At 41.8% G+C, this 18,468-nt stretch overlaps 1 protein-coding gene across 2 annotated transcripts in view; it reads left to right on the top strand.

Moving 5' to 3' along the window:
* Positions 1 to 882: 882 nt before the first annotated feature.
* LOC121531804 (tRNA-specific adenosine deaminase 1) overlaps positions 883 to 18,468 on the top strand; it is a 34,955-nt gene continuing 17,369 nt past the window's right edge. The window contains exons 1-8 of one of the 2 annotated variants that reach the window (XM_041837273.2): positions 883 to 1,212; positions 1,345 to 1,413; positions 1,543 to 1,597; positions 1,700 to 1,830; positions 7,674 to 8,169; positions 9,072 to 9,217; positions 17,206 to 17,305; positions 17,524 to 17,610. In XM_041837273.2, coding sequence (XP_041693207.1) covers positions 1,071 to 1,212; positions 1,345 to 1,413; positions 1,543 to 1,597; positions 1,700 to 1,830; positions 7,674 to 8,169; positions 9,072 to 9,217; positions 17,206 to 17,305; positions 17,524 to 17,610 — 1,226 coding nt within the window. In that variant the 5' untranslated portion in view covers positions 883 to 1,070. Of the gene's footprint in view, positions 1,213 to 1,344; positions 1,414 to 1,542; positions 1,598 to 1,699; positions 1,831 to 7,673; positions 8,299 to 9,071; positions 9,218 to 17,205; positions 17,306 to 17,523; positions 17,611 to 18,468 lie in introns of both variants that reach the window. The other variant, XM_041837271.2, reaches the window with a different exon arrangement.

Raw genomic sequence — 18,468 nt, 5'->3', positions numbered from 1 at the left:
TGGAGCACATTAACAATTAGTCACATTTAGTATGATCATAAAATACTGTATGCTATTCTTCCAGTCAAAGGTTTGAGTTCATCCACTTGATATCCATTTCTATATTATACATCCTTTTATACAGTGTAAGATTTCCTATAAACTTTATAATAATTTCATGTTATTGTCCACTTTCCACTCTGTTCTGACAGCATGCCTGTTGCGTTGCCTGTTTACTACCAATGGTGAAAAGTTCACTTTAAATGCAAATGAAAGGCTTGGGTTTGTGTAATATGTTTTTGTGTAAGAATGCCTCAACTTTTTAATATTGGCATTAAATAATTACTGAATGTTTCACTGAGCACTGCTGTCCTGCAGTTTGTGTTAAAATATATCGCGATGGTTACAGGAAAAAAAAAGTATGGCACAGCCCCACCGAGAATATTTTTCACCAGCCGCCACTGATGAATACCTTATGAAGGCACTGCATGTCCAATATGAAAAAACGATTGGGCACTCTTTAAGGTCCTCAAAATGAGCAGAGACACTCCTCAGGGTGTAAACTCGGTGGATTTGGAAACTAGAAGTGTTCCTGAGTAGAATGGACCCCACTTTTACTTCAACACAATGTACATGAAATAGTGTAGAGTCCAATAAATGATAGGAGTATAGACACAAAAACATTGTTGACCATTTAGGCTTGAAATAATAAACAAATAAATCACATATCTTATAGAAATACTTTTAATTATTATTTGTATGACAACTAGTATAACATATAGGCCTATCGATAATTGTACACATTTTCGCCCTAATTATTCATTTACAAAGTATACAGGACGGGACTCTAATTCTGAAGGATTCCAAAAATCCGTGACCTGGAAGTGCTTAGTTATTCTTGCCTGCTTCACACGGGTTATGTCATGTGTACAAATAGGAATATGTGTAATGCAATGAATGTTTCGTTGAGATACAAATATAAGAGAGACTACGAATAACCGTTTTTTAAATCACTTTACTTACCTCCACAACAGGCTGCTGCTGCCACTATAGTTAACCAGATAGCTAGTTTGTTTAAAACTCGCTGCAGTATGTGGACCGCCGATGAGATTTCCCAGCTGTGCTACCAGCGCTTCAGCGAGTTGCCCAAAAGAGGAAAGCCCGAGCCGGGCAGAGAGTGGACGCTTTTGGCAGCCGTAGTAAAATGTTCAGTGTCCCGGAATCAAGAGAAAGGTGACATATAAATGCATGTCGTTAGCCATGTTTCATCCCCTTCAATTCATGTTAATAAAAAATATCGTACTTGATTGATTTTCTACCATAGTGAATGTCAGTAAAATAAAGACTGTTTTATCTCCTCCACAGTTGAGAAGGAGGTAGTTTCATTGGGAACTGGCACAAAGTGTATTGGGCACTCAGCCATGAGCTCAAAGGGTTGGTATACCTACACAGCCCCACACATACACACTTTTTCTTACACACACATGCTCTCTCTCTCTCACACACACACACACACACAAGGCATAAACAGGTAGTGGCTCACTCACTTTCTCATCCCATCAGGAGATGTGCTCAATGACAGCCATGCAGAAGTCATTGCCAGGAGGGGTTGCATTAGGTGAGAGCGTGTCATGCATGAGAGTGAGACGTGTGAGTGACATTTGTTTGTGTGTATGTATGTTTTTACCCATAATAACATAAGCCTACTTTGTTTGTGCAGGTATCTGACTGAGCAGCTGCGGATGGCAGTATGTGGGCAGGGCAGCACAGTGTTCTGTCAGGGAGAGGAGAGGGGAAAGTGGAAGGTGCAGTCAGGGGTGTCATTCCTGTTCTTCACCAGTCACACACCATGTGAGTTTGTTGTTTGCCATTTTTTTGTTCATGAGAACTATAGGCCCTATAGTCCCAGTCAGTATTAAAGTCCAGGTAGCATATATAATGGACCCTATCAGATATTTATGTAGTTTGTTCAGTGTATTTAAGCAATAAGGCCCAAGGGGGTGTGGTATATGGCCAATATACCACAGCTAAGGGCTGTTCTTAGGCACGACGCAAAGCGTTGTGCCTGGATACAGCCCTTAGCCGTGGTAAATTGGCCATATACCACAAACCCCTGAGGTGCCTTATTGCTATTTTAAACTGGTTACCAACGTAATTAGAGCTGTAAAAATAAATGTTTTGTCATACCTGTGCTATACGGTCTGATATACCACGGCTGTCAGCCAATCAGCATTCAGGGTTCGAACCACCCAGTTTATAATTAAGCAATAAGACCCAAGGAAGTGTGATATATGGCCAATTATACCACGGCTAAGGGCTGTTCTTAAGCACGACGCAACGCGGAGTGCCTGGATACAGCCCTTAGCCGTGGTATATTGGCCATATACCACAAACCCCCGAGGTGCCTTATTGCAATTATAAACTGATTTTCAATGTAATTAGAACAGTAAACAAAATATATATATATATATATAATCCTACCTGTGGTATATACCTGATATACCACGGCTTTCAGCCAATCAGCATTCAGGGCTCAAACCACCCAGTTTATAATAACTAATATACATGGGTTCTAACTTGAAAAATGATTTGTTAGTTGACAATTCATGCTAACCGCATATAAAAACCACAAAGACAGCCAGAAAGGCCCGAACGCAAGATCGTAATTTTGATGACTCACACGGCGAGCCTACTGTAGCCTACTTACTGTACATGGTAAGCTGGTGCACACCAAGTTGTACTTCACGTTTTAGTATGGAAAACGGCTGTGAGGATTTTTCTACAATATTCACAAAGACTCCAACCACCCTAGTCATAGACTGTTCTCTCTGCTACCGCACGGCAAGCGGTACCGGAGTGCCAAGTCTAGGTCCAAAAGACTTCTCAACAGCTTCTACCCCCAAGCCATAAGACACCTGAACAGCTAATCATGGCTACCCAGACTATTTGCACAACCCCCCACCCCACCTTTTTACGCTGCTGCTACTCTGTTAATTATTTATGCATAGTCACTTTAACTCTACCCACATGTACATATTACTTCAACTACCTCAACTAGCCGGTGTCCCCGCACATTGATTCTGCACCGGTACCCCCCTGTATATATAGCCTCCCTACTGTTATTTTATTTTACTTCTGCTCTATTTTTTTCTCAACACTTTTTTGTTGTTTTATTCTACTTTTTTATTAAAAATAAATGCACTGTTGGTTAAGGGCTGTAAGTAAGCATTTCACTGTAATACCTGTTGTATTCGGCGCATGTGGCCAATAAAATTTGATTTGATTTGACACAATTACAATCTTTATAGAATAACAATTTAATCAATTACATGTTATGAGTGAACATTATCAAGCCAGCAGCAGATGAAACAGAAAGTGAATTATCTCCTCCCTATCTCCCCGGTTTTAGCTTGTGGCTATCACTGTCTACATGGCTAGCTTTAGGATATTTACTAGCCCATACCAGTGACAAACTTGGCTATGTTATCGACATATGGCAGTACACAAACAAAATCTAGCTCACTTATTTTGCCAGCTAGAAAGGAAACAGACACAAATTAATTCAGAAACGGATAACTAGCTCCCCCGGCGCCACGGACACCATAGAACGAGCCATCCACACACACAGAGAGCCCAAGTGCAGACAGCCAGCGGCTTCCAAAACACAGCTCATGCAGCAAGCCCCAGAAATAAACTTTCCCATTGAGTAAAATCCACAATCCACCCCTCTAAAGAAAACCTGGCTCCTTTCTCCGAAATGCCACCAGATCAATGATCGAATACATGACTGAAGCATTGCATTTCGGTTTAGCCTGCCATCTCACACATAGACACACACAGTTTTGGCCCCAGCCACAGGGATCTATACAGAAACATTGACCTCCATCGCGACCAAATCTACTATTTTTCCATAGGCTTGTCCTATGTATAGCTCTCAAACTCAATTCTGGACCTCGAAGCCAGTTCTACTGCTTTTTTTAAATTGTTCCCCTCTAATCAGGGATTTAGACCTTGGACACCAGGTGGGTGCAATTGAGTATCAAGTACCACAGAAAACCAGCAGGTTCCGGACCTCATAGGGTAAGAGTTGAATACCCTGATCTATAGTATGACAGCACCAGCAGTTAGCTACCAAGAGCTGGCAGACATGTTAATTTGGTTACTTTAGCGTTAGTCAGTGTTATTTAGATGGAAGACATGAGCTCTATAACGTTAGCATAGAGCATAGCTCTTTCACTTCCCCGGTGAAGCCCTGATAATGCTTTGTCTGCTGGTGCTGCTGGCTGTTTGTGATACTTTATATGCCACGTTGTTGGTAGTGACAGCATCCACTTTGAAAGCAACATTTTGCTGAAGCCCTCCTTCCATTGTTGATAGCCGTGGAAGTTCTCAAGGATGAAATGTGCCCCGCAGATTGACGAGCAGATGCCCCATTCGCCCGCCTCATTCTCACAAATGTATCCCACTTTTTACAGAGTGTTTCATTTGCATGGCCATAGAGGCATACAGACATTTGCATCACAAGTGTTGCTACACCATGCTACCACACAAAGCTTGGCCATCTTGATTAATAAAAATGCAATTGCAAGCTAGGTGGTGGGCCGAAACCGGAAAACATGAAGTTGATCGATCCCCGTCGAGGGAGGAGCTGATTTTTTTTGGTATATGACAGTAAAACATTCTTACGATGACTATAAAATGTGTTGGTACCTTCAATTCTTGCACATTTTCTCATAAAAAGTATATTTCAACACTGTCTGCTCAGGCAAATTTGACGAACTGCTAAACTTGCAACCAATCAGAACTCCCGTACATACCCCTATTGATGAAGGCAGCCAATGACCTGTGTCTATCTACGATGAAAGAACAGCCTCTTAGATTTAGCCGGTGGTAACTTGTGGAATAGACACCGGCTGGAATGCAGTAGAAATACATTTTATTTTTTACCCGTGAGTATATACAGTTGAAGTCGGAAGTTTACATACACCTTAGCCAAATACATTTAAACTCAGTTTTTCACAATTCCTGACATTTAATCCTAGTAAATATTCCCTGTATTAGGTCAGTTAGGATCACCACTTTATTTTAAGAATGTGAAATGTCAGAATAATAGTAGAGTGATTTATTTCAGCTTTTATTTATTTCATCACATTCCCAATGGATCAGAAGTTTACATACACTCAATTAGTATTTGGTAGCATTGCCTTTAAATTGTTTAACTTGGGTCAAACATTTTGGGTAGCCTTCCACAAGCTTCCCACAATAAGTTGGGTGAATTTTGGCCCATTCCTCCTCACAGAGCTGGTGCAACTGAGTCAGGTTTGTAGGCCTCCTTGCTCGCACACGCTTTTTCAGTTCTGCCCACACATTTTCTATAGGATTGAGGAAAGGGCTTTGTGATGGCCACTCCAATACCTTGACTTTGTTGTCCTTAAGCCATTTTGCCACAACTTTGGAAGTATGCTTGGGGTCATTGTCCATTTGGAAGACCCATTTGCGACCAAGCTTTAACTTCCTGACTGATGTCTTGAGATGTTGTTTCAATATATCCACATAATTTTCCTTCCTCATGATGCCATCTATTTTGTGAAGTGCACCAGTCCCTCCTGCAGCAAAGCACCCCCACAGCATGATGCTGCCACCCCTGTGCTTCACGGTTGGGATGGTGTTCTTCGGCTTGCAAGCATCCCCATTTTTCCTCCAAACATAACGATGGTCATTATGGCCAAACAGTTATATTTTTGTTTCATCAGACCAGAGGACATTTCTCCAAAAAGTAAATTTTTTGTCCCCATGTGCAGTTGCTTGCTGAGCGGCCTTTCAGGTTATGTCAATATAGGACTCGTTTTACTGTGGATATAGATACTTTTGTACCTGTTTCCTCCAGCATCTTCACAAGGTCCTTTGCTGTTGTTCTGGGATTGATTTGCACTTTTCGCACCAAAGTACGTTCATCTATAGGAGACAGAACGCGTCTCCTTTCTGAGCGGTATGACGGCTGCGTGGTCCCATGGTGTTTATACTTGCGTACTATTGTTTGTACAGGTGAACGTGGTACCTTCAGGCGTTTGGAAATTGCTCTCAAGGATGAACCAGACTTGTGGAGGTATACCATTTTTTTCTGAGGTCTTGGCTGATTTCTTTTGATTTTCCCATGATCTCAAGCAAAGAGGCACTGAGTTTGAAGGTAGGCCTTGAAATACATCCACAGGTACACCTCCAATTGACTCAAATTATGTAAATTAGCCTATCAGAAGCTTCTAAAGCCATGACATCATTTTCTGGAATTTTCCAAGCTGTTTAAAGGCACAGTCAATTTAGTGTGTGTAAACTTCTGACCCACTGGAATTGTGATACAGTGAATTATATGTGAAATAATCTGTCTGTAAACAATTGTTCTGAAAAATGACTTGTGTCATGCACAAAGTAGATGTCCTAACCGACTTGCCAAAACTATAGTTTGTTAACAAGAAATATGTGGAGTGGTTGAAAAACGAGTTTTAATGACTTCAACCTAAGTGTATGTAAACTTCCGACTTCATCTGTAGATGGGTTGGCTGACAACATCACAAAAACGATGTGCTCACTTCCATGGGGCAGAAGTCCGCCTGTTGTGATACTGGATGGTCAGATTCCTAGCAAGAATTACAAGAAACTGCCATGTAGGGAATCGCAAGTGGCTCGTTTCAGCTTGTTTCATCTTGTTTTTGATACCATGTCTTGTTTTGACTGATTTCATGTCAGTGCTATGGCAAAAATTCGCTAGCTAGCTGACCAACAACTGTAACGATGTATATGAGAGACAAAAAGTGGTCATTGTGCTAATGTATTTATGTTTTCAATAAACATTGGTGACAAAATATAGCTCACATGTTGTCAACAATGTAAGCCAACATCTGTTTTGCCCCATGGTTGCGCGTGCATCGTTTTTGTTGCTAAACAACCAACCTGTCTATGAAGGGTGAGCCTCCCTGTGTGACGCTGACCGCGGGGCTTCGTGGGATTGTTTCCGAAGTTAAAGCTGATTTGGAGAACACCTCAAACCCAACTTTTAGAACAATATTACAGTACTATACAACAAAGTTTGTAATTTGGGAACGTTCTCTTGGGGTGCTTTAAGTTACTATTATATGTGTTTCTGGCATTGAGAAATAGCTGCTACATGTTGTTTAAATAGAATGTCCTGCCCACCTGTGGGGAAAACAACCCATGTTACCTTGGTTACCCTATTGGCTCATCTACAAATCTACAAGTAGTGAGTGGAGTTAAGAACGGACTATAATAAAATACTTAAATGTCTTACCAGTGTTTTCCACACCCATAGCTACGTGTAGCCTACTTGGACACCATGTCCCCACAATTTCCCACTCTTCCACACCGAATAGCCTTAAGCCACAGGGCTCTTCTCGCAGAACATTTTCTGCATGTTTTGTTATTTCTGTATAACAAAAAAATCTACGACAACGTTGGCTCTTTTACAATGAGGGTCAATGGGAAAAACATTTGTTTTCCCCAATTTCCGACTCTGAGTTATGTGTTTGCTAGCATTAAATATATATATATATATATATATATATATATATATATATATATATATATATATATATATATATATATATACCAGTTTCCTATGATAATTAGAAGTTGTTAGAGCTGATATGCTTAATCAGTATGTTTCGCTGTTATGTCTCCAGGCGGAGATGCCTCCATCATTCCCATGATGACTGACAGCCAATCCCAACCCTGCCCACCAATAAGGTCAGAGGAGATCATCCCCAATGGAACCGATGAAAAAGCAGAAAGAGTAAACCTGAAACGCAGTGCGGAGACACAGACTGATGGGATCAATAAGCGTCTTCGATTAGAAGAACAGGAGAAGTCAGAGGATGAGCTAAAGTGTGGTGGGAACCTGGTTGTAAATCTTACTGACAACCCTGCACAGACCCCTACAGAGAGTCCAAGGCCGGAGGGGGAGAATGCACTGACCAACATGGTGTTAAAACAAAGAGACAATGCTTTGACACAACAGGCTCTGCAGGACATACACCGGACAGGTGCTAAGTGTGTCCCTGGAGGACCAGAGGATCCCCTCCAGCCCGGGTTAAGGTACCACAGTACTGGGCTGCTGAGAGTGAAGCCTGGTCGGGGGGAGCCCACTCTGTCTCTCTCCTGCAGTGACAAGCTGGCCAGGTGGGCAGTGTTAGGTTTCCAGGGTGCGCTGCTCTCCCATTACCTACAGGGGGCAGTCTACTTCAGCGCAATAGTGGTAGGGAGATGTCCATACAGCCATCAGGCCATGCAGAGAGCTCTGATCACCAGGTGAGCTAGCTACTACATATGGAAGGGGGGAAGGTATTAAGGGTTTAGGACTCTGAAAGAGTATGAATAATAGTCCTGTGTAGCTCAGTTGGTAGAGCATGGTGCTTGCAACGCCAGGGTTGTGGGTTCGATTCCCACGGGGGGTCAGTATGAAAAATGTATGCACTCACTAACTGTAAGTCGCTCTGGATAAGAGCGTCTGCTAAATAACTAAAATGTAAATGTAATGGAAAGTTGAGAGAAGATGTTAGAAGATGTTGAATGTGGAGGTTGGGCTGCTGGGGTATGAGAAGAGTTTGTTAGTAAATACAGAGGGTTACAGTTAAGAGGGACACCAATCTTTAAATTCCCACCATGTCGTCAATGTCCTGCTCGGCCTCTTGGCTGGCATGTGTTGTTTGTTTCATGTTTCTGTGACCCGCCAGCTGTGGTTTAGTTGACCACCATCTCTGGTGGCTCATCATGTTACATGGCTGCTCACTAAGCCCTGGTGGTGTGAACTGTGAAGGAGCAAAGCCTATAACCTGTTTTTTTATTTAACCTTTATTTAACTAGGCAAGTTAACCTTTATTTAACTAGGCAAGTTATTTAACTATAACCTGTTAATGATATAGCTTTGCAAACTGCGTTTTTATGTCCCATATTTGTGTTTTTATGTTTCTGTTTGGTTGTGTGTGAGACAGAGTAGGGAAACAGATAGTCATTAGTGACCCCCTCTGTTTAAACAGATTTTAGTATAACTAGAAGTGATTGGTTCCTCTGTGTTTCTACAGGTGTTCTGAGGTGACAGCCCTGCCTGCTGGCTTCACAGTGCAGCCTCCAGAGCTCCTGCAGTCCAGCCTGGAGTTTGCTCACAGCCAGGCACAGACGGAGCACAATCATCAGCCCGGCCAGGGCAGAGTCTCACCTTGTGGCGCAGGTGGGATTCTTTTTTTTACTCCCCAGTCTGTAGCTACATTTCTATTTAAGGCCCAATGCAGCCTTTTTTTATATCAATATCAAAAAATCATTTCTGGGTATCAATTAAGTACCTTAGTGTAATAGATTTCCATTTAAAATGGGCAAAAATGACTTTTTAGCAAAAAACTTTCTCAAGCAAGAATTTTGCTAGGACTGTCTGGGAGTGGTCTGAGTGGGGAGGGGAAAACTGAAAACTAGCTGTTATTGGTTTGGAACTCTTTGTTATTGGTCTATTAACCAATTTACCGCATGGTGATGTCACCATGGAAAGCTGAAACTCCCGCCCATGCAAACCTGTTGATTAAAAGTTCCTGTGTAGATTGTATTTCCAATCAGCAACTATCAGGAACTAACACTAATAAAAAAAATCACACTTTTACAGTGTTAGTTTCAGCTGATGTACAATATGATATTAAACACAGGAAAAACATAATTTTGACTGCACTGGGATTATTATTATTTTTTAAATTTATAAATAATTAATTTTTCGCATAGAAAATAGATGTGACAATTGCCTGCTACGGTGCGTTTCCATTTAACGGTCTTGTGTCGATTTAAAACAGCTCGACGTAATGACGTCAACCATTTTTTATGTTTTCGCAAAAACCTAGAACGTGGAATAAAAATCATTTCAACGTCAATAATTGGGGTTATATTTGGTTGAGATGTTGAGCAACTAGATTACAACCTATATTCACTCGCAAAAGACAGCCAAAATCTAGTTGAATTTCCAATGTGTTATCATTATGCTTTCAACCATCTAAAAGCACAATGAAATTCCAATGGAAAATCTATATCTGAGTTTTGGTTTAGTTGTCACCTAAATGTCTATCACTGCGCTTTCAACCATTTAAAAGCACAGCAAAGTTCAAATGGGAATACAATGTCAGATATTTGGTTTATTTATACAACAGATTGTGTTTAGGGATAAGCCATATACCGGTATTGATGCACGGACCGGTTTGGGTTTTTACTTTACCTTCTATAATGGTATTTCAGTGTTTGTTTTGTTAAATGTGATATGCAACTCTGTTGAACAAAAATATGAACGCAACATGCACATTTCTAAGATTTTACTGAGTTACAGTTCATATTAGTAAATCAGTCAATTGAAATAAATTCATTAGGCCCTAAGCTATGGATTTCACATGACTGGGAATACAGATATGCATCTGTTGGTCACAGATAGATTTTTTTAAAAGGTAGGGGCGTAGATCGTAAAACCAGTCAGTATCGGGTGTGACCACCATTTGCCTCATGCAGCGCGACACATCTCCTTCGCATAGAGTTGATCAGGCTGTTGATTGTGGCCTGTGGAATGTTGTCCCACTCCTCTTCAATGGCTGTGCGAAGTATTGGCGGGAACTGGAACACGCTGTCATACACGTTGATCCAGAGCATCCAAATTGGTGACATTTGTGAGTATGCAGACCATGGAAGAAATGGGACATTTTCAGCTTCCAGGAATTGTGTACAGATCCTTGCGACATGGGGCCGTGCATTATCATGCTGAAACATGAGGTGATGGCGGCGGATGAATGGCACGACAATGGGCCTCAGGATCTCACCACTGTATCGCTGTGCATTCAAATTGCCATAGATAAAATACAATTGTGTTTGTTGTCTGTAGTTTATACCTTCCCATACCGTAACCCGACCGCCACCATGGGGCACTCTGTTCACAACGTTGACATCAGTAAAACGCTCGCTCCCACGACGCCATCTGCCCGGTACAGTTGAAACCGGGATTCGTCCGTGAAGAGCACACTTCTCCAACTTGCCAGTGGCCATCGAATGTGAGCATTTGCCCACTGAAGTCGGTTATGACGCCGAACTGCAGTCAGGTCAAGACCCTGGTGAGGAGGACAAGCACGCAGATGAGCTTCCCTGAGACGGTTTCTGACAGTCTGGTCAGAAATTCATTGGCTGTGCAAACCCAGTTTCATCAACTGTCCGGGTGGCTCGACTCAGACCATCCCGCAGGTGAAGAAGCCTGAGGTAGAGTTCCTGGGCTGGCGTGGTTACATGTGATCTGCGGTTGTGAGGCTGGTTGGACGTACTGCCAAATTCTCTAAAACGACGTTGGGAAGGCTTATGGTAGAGGAATTCACATTCAATTCTCTGGCAACAGTTCTGATGAACATTCCTGCAATCAGCATGCCAATTGCACGCTCCTTCAAAACTTGAGACATCTGTAGCATTGTGTTGTGTGACAAAACCACATTTTAGTGGCCTTTTATTGTCCCCAGCACAAGGTGCATCTGTGTAATTATCATACTGTTTAATCAGCTTCTTGATATGTCACATCTGTCAGGTGGATGGATTGTCTTGGCAAAGGATAAATGCTCCCTAACAGGGATGTAAACACATTTGTGCACAGCATTTGAGAGAAATAAGCTTTTTGTGCATATGGAACATTTCTGGGATCTTTTATTTCAGCTCATGAAACATGGGACCAACACTTTACATGTTGCGTTTATATTTTTGTTCAGTATAGTTTACTCCTTTTGTCTCTCTCCCTCTCCTGCATGCCGCTTCCCACAACAAGCCCTGCTCCATCAAGGAGGGCAGTTGTTGGTGTTGCTCGACCACCGAGTAATGAGCACTTCACTTGCGGTTCACTCTGCAGTCTGCATGGTCAGACGCAACAAGATGTTGTTGACAACAGTGCTTTCAAAGCGTTCTATAATTACACTATTAGTTTGTGTATCTTACTGTCTTCAAACTGCTAGTTTGTCTTTTCTTAGCAAGTTGTGGATGAAAATAAATCGTGTTAGCCGCTAATCGCTAGTTAGAGCAAACCTAGCTAGCTAATACAACCTGATATCAATGCTGTACTCCCTTTAGTCACAACCTAAGCTACCGGTTTCCACTAGTTAACACAGCCACAAAGTCGACATGGCTATATCGTAAAGTTTCATGAAATCAAGGATGAACTTTTTGCTCTTAATTTAAGGTTAGGCACAAGGTTAGCAGTGTGGTTAGGTTTAAAATAAAATGTTAAGTAGATTCAGTGTAGAAATAGGTGGGGTTTATGACCCAAGCTAGCAACATGAAGAAGGGGAATGTAACACCGTATAGGGTCCCCTGGGAAACGGCGACCAACACTTAGGTTTATACCCTGTCACATTTCCTCCATGGAAAATTATTTTGGGTTGAAGTTGGATTGAACAGTATAAAACAATCAGAATGGAGAAAGCCCCATGTAAATCACTTATAATTAATGTGTTGCCACATAGGGTCATGAACTACTCATAAAGCATATTTAGAACATAAATACCGTAAAAAATGTGAAAAATATTGTGATATGATATTTGGGGCATATCGCCCAGCCCTAGTGTTATCACTGTACTTCATCTAATAGGATAACCAAATGACCTGGATTGCAGTTGAGATTACATTAAAAGTACAACTGATCACATTCTAGATTCTGCTCAGATTATTACAGCAATTGTGAACATTACATTTTAGTCATTTAGCAGACGCTCTTATCCATTTTCTTTTCTCCATACATCTCTACAGATGCATGCTATCTTGAACATTCACGCTTTATGTGATTACATAAAAAGAAATGTATAGTTAGCCATAGGCCTGAGCAATGGAGCAAACAGAGCAGCTGCACCCCCACTTTCAAAATAGGGGTGCAAACGTATGTTTTTGCACCACCACTTTTTTACTAGAAAATGATCATGGTCCATTGGGTAATTTGCCATGTTTTGAGCTAGTCTGTATTTAAATAGATATGTCTATTTTATATATGATATAAAAATTAACAGATTGTATTTTGAACCCCCTCCCCCCGTTGCCTCAAGATGAATGGTTTTGACCACTCTTATTGTTCAGTGCTGTTAGAAAGCACTAGTTGCACAACTGGTGTTTTAAAATGGAAAGGCACCTGCAAAATAATTGTTTTATCTATTTTGTTGTGCTGTTACATTTGTGTCGTTGTTTCATGTCTGATGGTGTTGGTCCAATGGTGTTCTTACATATCATTTGAGCTGCGTGCACCATAAGGGAATTCAGTATAATTTGACTTTGCTTGTAAGAACCATGATGCGCAAGGGCATGTCTGATTAGGCTTTGCTGTAGCGCAGACTCTGAGAAGCCTTCCATCAGCCTACCAAAGGTTGCACCTTAGCAAACAACTGCATGTCCGGTAGCTCGCGGGCTGTCAATGAGTAGCTCGCAAGTAGATAGTGAGAAATAATCAGTAGGCCTAATGTTACATGATTAATTGTAAAAAAAATAAAATAATAATAATAATAATCCTCCCCATGCTGTTTATAGGCAGTTAACACCATTATGCATTTTTGCCATCTATTTTCTAGTGATGTGGGGGGGACTCGATACAGTTACATATTGGGATATTATTTTTGACGATACAGTGCATTCGGAAAGTATTCAGACCCTTTGACTTTTTCCACATGTTATTACTTTTACAGACTTATTCTAAAATGGATTAAGAAGAAAATTCTCATCTTTCTACACACTTTACCCCATAATAACAAAGTAAAAACAGGTTTTTACAATTTTTTGCTAATTTATAAAACATTTAAAACGGAAATATCACATTTACATAAGTATTCAGACCCTTTGCTGAGTACTTTGTTGAAGCACCTTTGACAGCGATTACAGCCTCGAGACTTCTTGGGTATGACGCTACAAGCTTCTCTGCAGATCCTCTCAAGCTCTGTCAGGTTTGATGGGGAGCGTCGCTGCACAGCTATTTTCAGGTTTCTCCAGAGATATTCGATCGGGTTCATGTCCGAGCTCTGGCTGGGCCATTCAAGGACATTCAGAGACTTGTCCCGAAGCCACTCCTCCGTTGTCTTGGCTGTGTGCTTAGGGTCGTTGTCGTGTTGGAAGGTGAACCTTTGCCCCAGTCTGAGGTCCTGAACACTCTGGAGCAGGTTTTCATCAAGGGTCTCTCTGTACTTTGCTCCGTTCATCTTTCCCTCAATCCTGACTAGTCTCCCAGTCCCTGCCGCTGAAAAACATCCCCACAGCATGATGTTGCCACCACCATGCTTCACCGTAGGGATGGTGCCAGGTTTCCTCCAGACGTGACGCTTGGCATTCAGGCCAAAGAGTTCAATCTTGGTTTCATCAGACCAGAGAATCTTGTTTCTCATGGTCTGAGAGACTTTAGGTGCCTGTTGGCAAACTCCAAGCGGGCTGTCATTTACATTTAAGTCATTTAGCAGACGCTCTTATCCAGAGAGACTTACAAATTGGTGCATTCAACTTAGGATAGCCTGTGGGACAACCACCACTGGGGGAGGGGGGGTGTAGAAGGATTACTGTTAGTCTATTCCAGGTATTCCTTAAAGAGGTAGGGTTTCAAGTGTCTCCGGAAGGTGGTCAGTGACTCCGCTGTCCTGGCGTCATGGGGGAGCTTGTTCCACCATTGGGGTGCCAGAGCAGCGAATAGGTTTGACTGGGCTGAGCGGGAACTGTGCTTCCGTAGAGGTAGGGGGGCTAGCAGGCCAGAGGTGGATGAACGTAGTGCCCTTGTTTGGGTGTAGGGTCTGATCAGAGCCTGAAGGTAAGGAGGTGCCGTTCCCCTCACAGCTCCGTAGGCAAGCACCATGGTTTTGTAGTAGATGCGAGCTTCAACTGTACCTTTTACTGAGGAGTGGCTTCCGTCTGGTCACTCTACCATAAAGGCCTGATTGGTGGAGTGCTGCAGAGATGGTTGTCCTTCTGGAAGGTTCTCCCATCTCCACAGAAGAACTCTGGAGCTCTGTCAGAGTGACCGTCGGGTTCTTGGTCACCTCCGTAACCAAGGCCCTTCTCCCCCGATTGCTCAGTTTGGCCGGGCAGCCAACTCTAGGAAGAGTCTTGGTGGTTCCAATCTTCTTCCATTGAAGAATGATGGAGGCCACTGTGTTCTTGTGAACCCTTCCCCAATCTGTGCCTCGACACAATCCTGTCTCGGAGCTCTACGGACAATTCCTTTGACCTCATGGCTTGGTTTTTGCTCTGACATGCACTGTCAACTATGGGACCTTATATAGACAGGTGTGTGCCTTTCCAAATCATGTCCAATTAATTTAATTTACCGCAGGTGGACTCCAATCAAGTTGTACAATTTCTCTACCTGTTTTCGCTATGTCATTATGGGGTATTGTGTGTAGATTGATGAGGAAAATTAAATTAATTTAATCAATTTTAAAATAATGCTGTAACGTGATAAAATGTGGAAAAATTAAAAGGGTCTGAATACTTTCCATATGCACTATATGTACATATCTACCTCAATTACCTCGTACCCCTGCACATCATCTCGGTACTGGTACCCCTTGTATATAGATAGCCAAGTTATCGTTACTGATTGTGTGTATATATTATTACTTTTATGCGTTTTATTTTTCTATTATTTTTCAATTTTCTTTCTCTCTGCACTGTTGGGAAGGGCCCGTAAAAAAATCCAGAAAATCACATTGTAGGATTTTTAATGAATTTATTTGCAAATTATGGTGGAAAATAAGTATTTTGTCACCTACAAACAAGCAAGATTTCTGGCTCTCACAGACCTGTAACTTCTTCTTTAAGAGGCTCCTCTGTCCTCCACTCGTTACCTGTATTAATGGCACCTGTTTGAACTTGTTATCAGTATAAAAGACACCTGTCCACAACCTCAAACAGTCACACTCCAAACTCCACTATGGCCAAGACCAAAGAGCTATCAAAGACACCAGAAACAAAATTGTAGACCTGCACCAGGCTGGGAAGACTGAATCTGCAATAGGTAAGCAGCTTGGTTTGAAGAAATCAACTGTGGGAGCAATTATTAGGAAATGGAAGACATACAAGACCACTGATAATCTCCCTCGATCTGGGGCTCCACGCAAGATCTCACCCCGTGGGGTCAAAATGATCACAAGAACGGTGAGCAAAAATCCCAGAACCACACGGGGGGACCTAGTGAATGACCTGCAGAGAGCTGGGACCAAAGTAACAAAGCCTACCATCAGTAACACACCACGCCGCCAGGGACTCAAATCCTGCAGTGCCAGACGTGTCCCCCTGCTTAAGCCAGTACATGTCCAGGCCCGTCTGAAGTTTGCTAGAGTGCATTTGGATGATCCAGAAGAGGATTGGGAGAATGTCATATGGTCAGATGAAACCAAAATAGAACTTTTTGGTAAAAACTCAACTTGTCGTGTTTGGAGGACAAAGAATGCTGAGTTGCATCCAAAGAACACCATACCTACTGTGAAGCATGGGGTTGGAAACATCATGCTTTGGAGCTGTTTTTCTGCAAAGGGACCAGGACGACTGATCCGTGTAAAGGAAAGAATGAATGGGGCCATGTATCATGAGATTTTGAGTGAAAACCTCCTTCCATCAGCAAGGGCATTGAAGATGAAACGTGGCTGGGTCTTTCAGCATGACAATGATCCCAAACACACCGCCCGGGACACGAAGGAGTGGCTTCGTAAGAAGCATTTCAAGGTCCTGGAGTGGCCTAGCCAGTCTCCAGATCTCAACCCCCATAGAAAATCTTTGGAGGGAGTTGAAAGTCCGTGTTGCCCAGCGACAGCCCCAAAACATCACTGCTCTAGAGGAGATCTGCATGGAGGAATGGGCCAAAATACCAGCAACAGTGTGTGAAAACCTTGTGAAGACTTACAGAAAACGTTTGACCTGTGTCATTGCCAACAAAGGGTATATAACAAAGTATTGAGAAACTTTTGTTATTGACCAAATACTTATTTTCCACCATAATTTGCAAATAAATTCATTAAAAATCCTACAATGTGATTTTCTGGAGAAAAAAAATCTTCTCATTTTGTCTGTCATAGTTGACGTGTACCTATGATGAGAGAGGCCTGTCATTTTCATATTTTTAAGTGGGAGAACTTGCACAATTGGTGGCTGACTAAATACTTTTTTCCCCCACTGTACATTGAGTCATGAATGTCAACTATCTCCTGTTTTCAGCTATCAGCTGGTGCGCTGTGTTGGATCAACCACTTGATGTCACTGCTAATGGCTATAAACATGGAGTGACCAAGAAGGCTCTGGGCACATCGAAAGCAAGGTAAGAGCCAGGACTTTTAAAAAAACGAATAGGTTGGTTTTTAGGCACAAATTGGAAGGATATAATCTGGCCAGTTCCTTTTTCATGTGTCATCCCAGCATTATGCAAAACCTTCTGTGCACCCTAATTCAATGCACAGGCTGCCTCTCATCACATTGGTATCTGTATTGCGTTAAGTCCCCTGAACTTCAGATTGACGGCTGTCTTTGTCTTTTCAGGTCTCTTATTTGCAAAGTGGAACTCTTTCATTCTTTCCTGTCACTGCTGGCTGTCACTGACAAGTCCCACCTCCCTGAATCTCTAAGGTAATTGCCCCCTCTGAGATGGAAGAACAAACGACTGCCGACATCATATTGTAATTTCTAAATATCCTGTTCTCTACCATTTATTCTGTTTGATTAGTGAATAGCGTGGTGTCCGTAGTCTGTGTAAAGTGCCAAAAATATTCTGTAAATGAATTTAAGAGGGGTCTCAATTTCCTGCATATGATTTGATAATAGATCAAAGGTGTGTGTGTGTGTGTGTGTGAGAGTCCATTAACAACAAATAACAAAATATACAGTCATACTTTAGAACACAGTATACAAAAAGGGGTACACATTTCAACAAAAATACATAAGGCTTCACAGGCATTTAGGGTTCGCTTTGTTTTCCCGTTTCTTTTTACGCAGCATTTTAAAGTAATTTAAGTTAAATTTTTCTTTAGCCCACTTACATTTATGTATAAAATATTTACCAAACATTAAAAAAATAAAATCTTTATGTATACTTTGTTCTGATCCAAATCCTGATTATTAAGTAAAAGTAAAATATCCTTACCATCAAGCTGAACCCTAGCACCAGTTGATCTAAAAAATAAATGCTCAAGATCTGTCCAAAAAAATCTTAGTGTCAATACAATCATAGAATAAAGGACAAAACGCACACTTTTCGTCAATATCAATTTAAAATCTTGGAAGTACCTGGTTAACTAGATAAATTAAGTGAATGATTTTAAAAGACACTTCATGGACTTTGTTAGTGTCACAATACTTTCTATTTAAATTCCATACCGCTGGGGGCCTCCCGAGTGGTGCAGCGGTCACTACAGACCTGGGTTCGATCCCAGGCTGTGTCACAGCCGGCCGTGACCGGGAGACCCATGAGGCGGCGCACAATTGGCC

The sequence above is a fragment of the Coregonus clupeaformis genome, chromosome 19 (assembly GCF_020615455.1).
Source record: "Coregonus clupeaformis isolate EN_2021a chromosome 19, ASM2061545v1, whole genome shotgun sequence".
NCBI lineage: Eukaryota > Metazoa > Chordata > Actinopteri > Salmoniformes > Salmonidae > Coregonus > Coregonus clupeaformis.
This window is presented reverse-complemented; position numbering and strand designations above follow the sequence as displayed.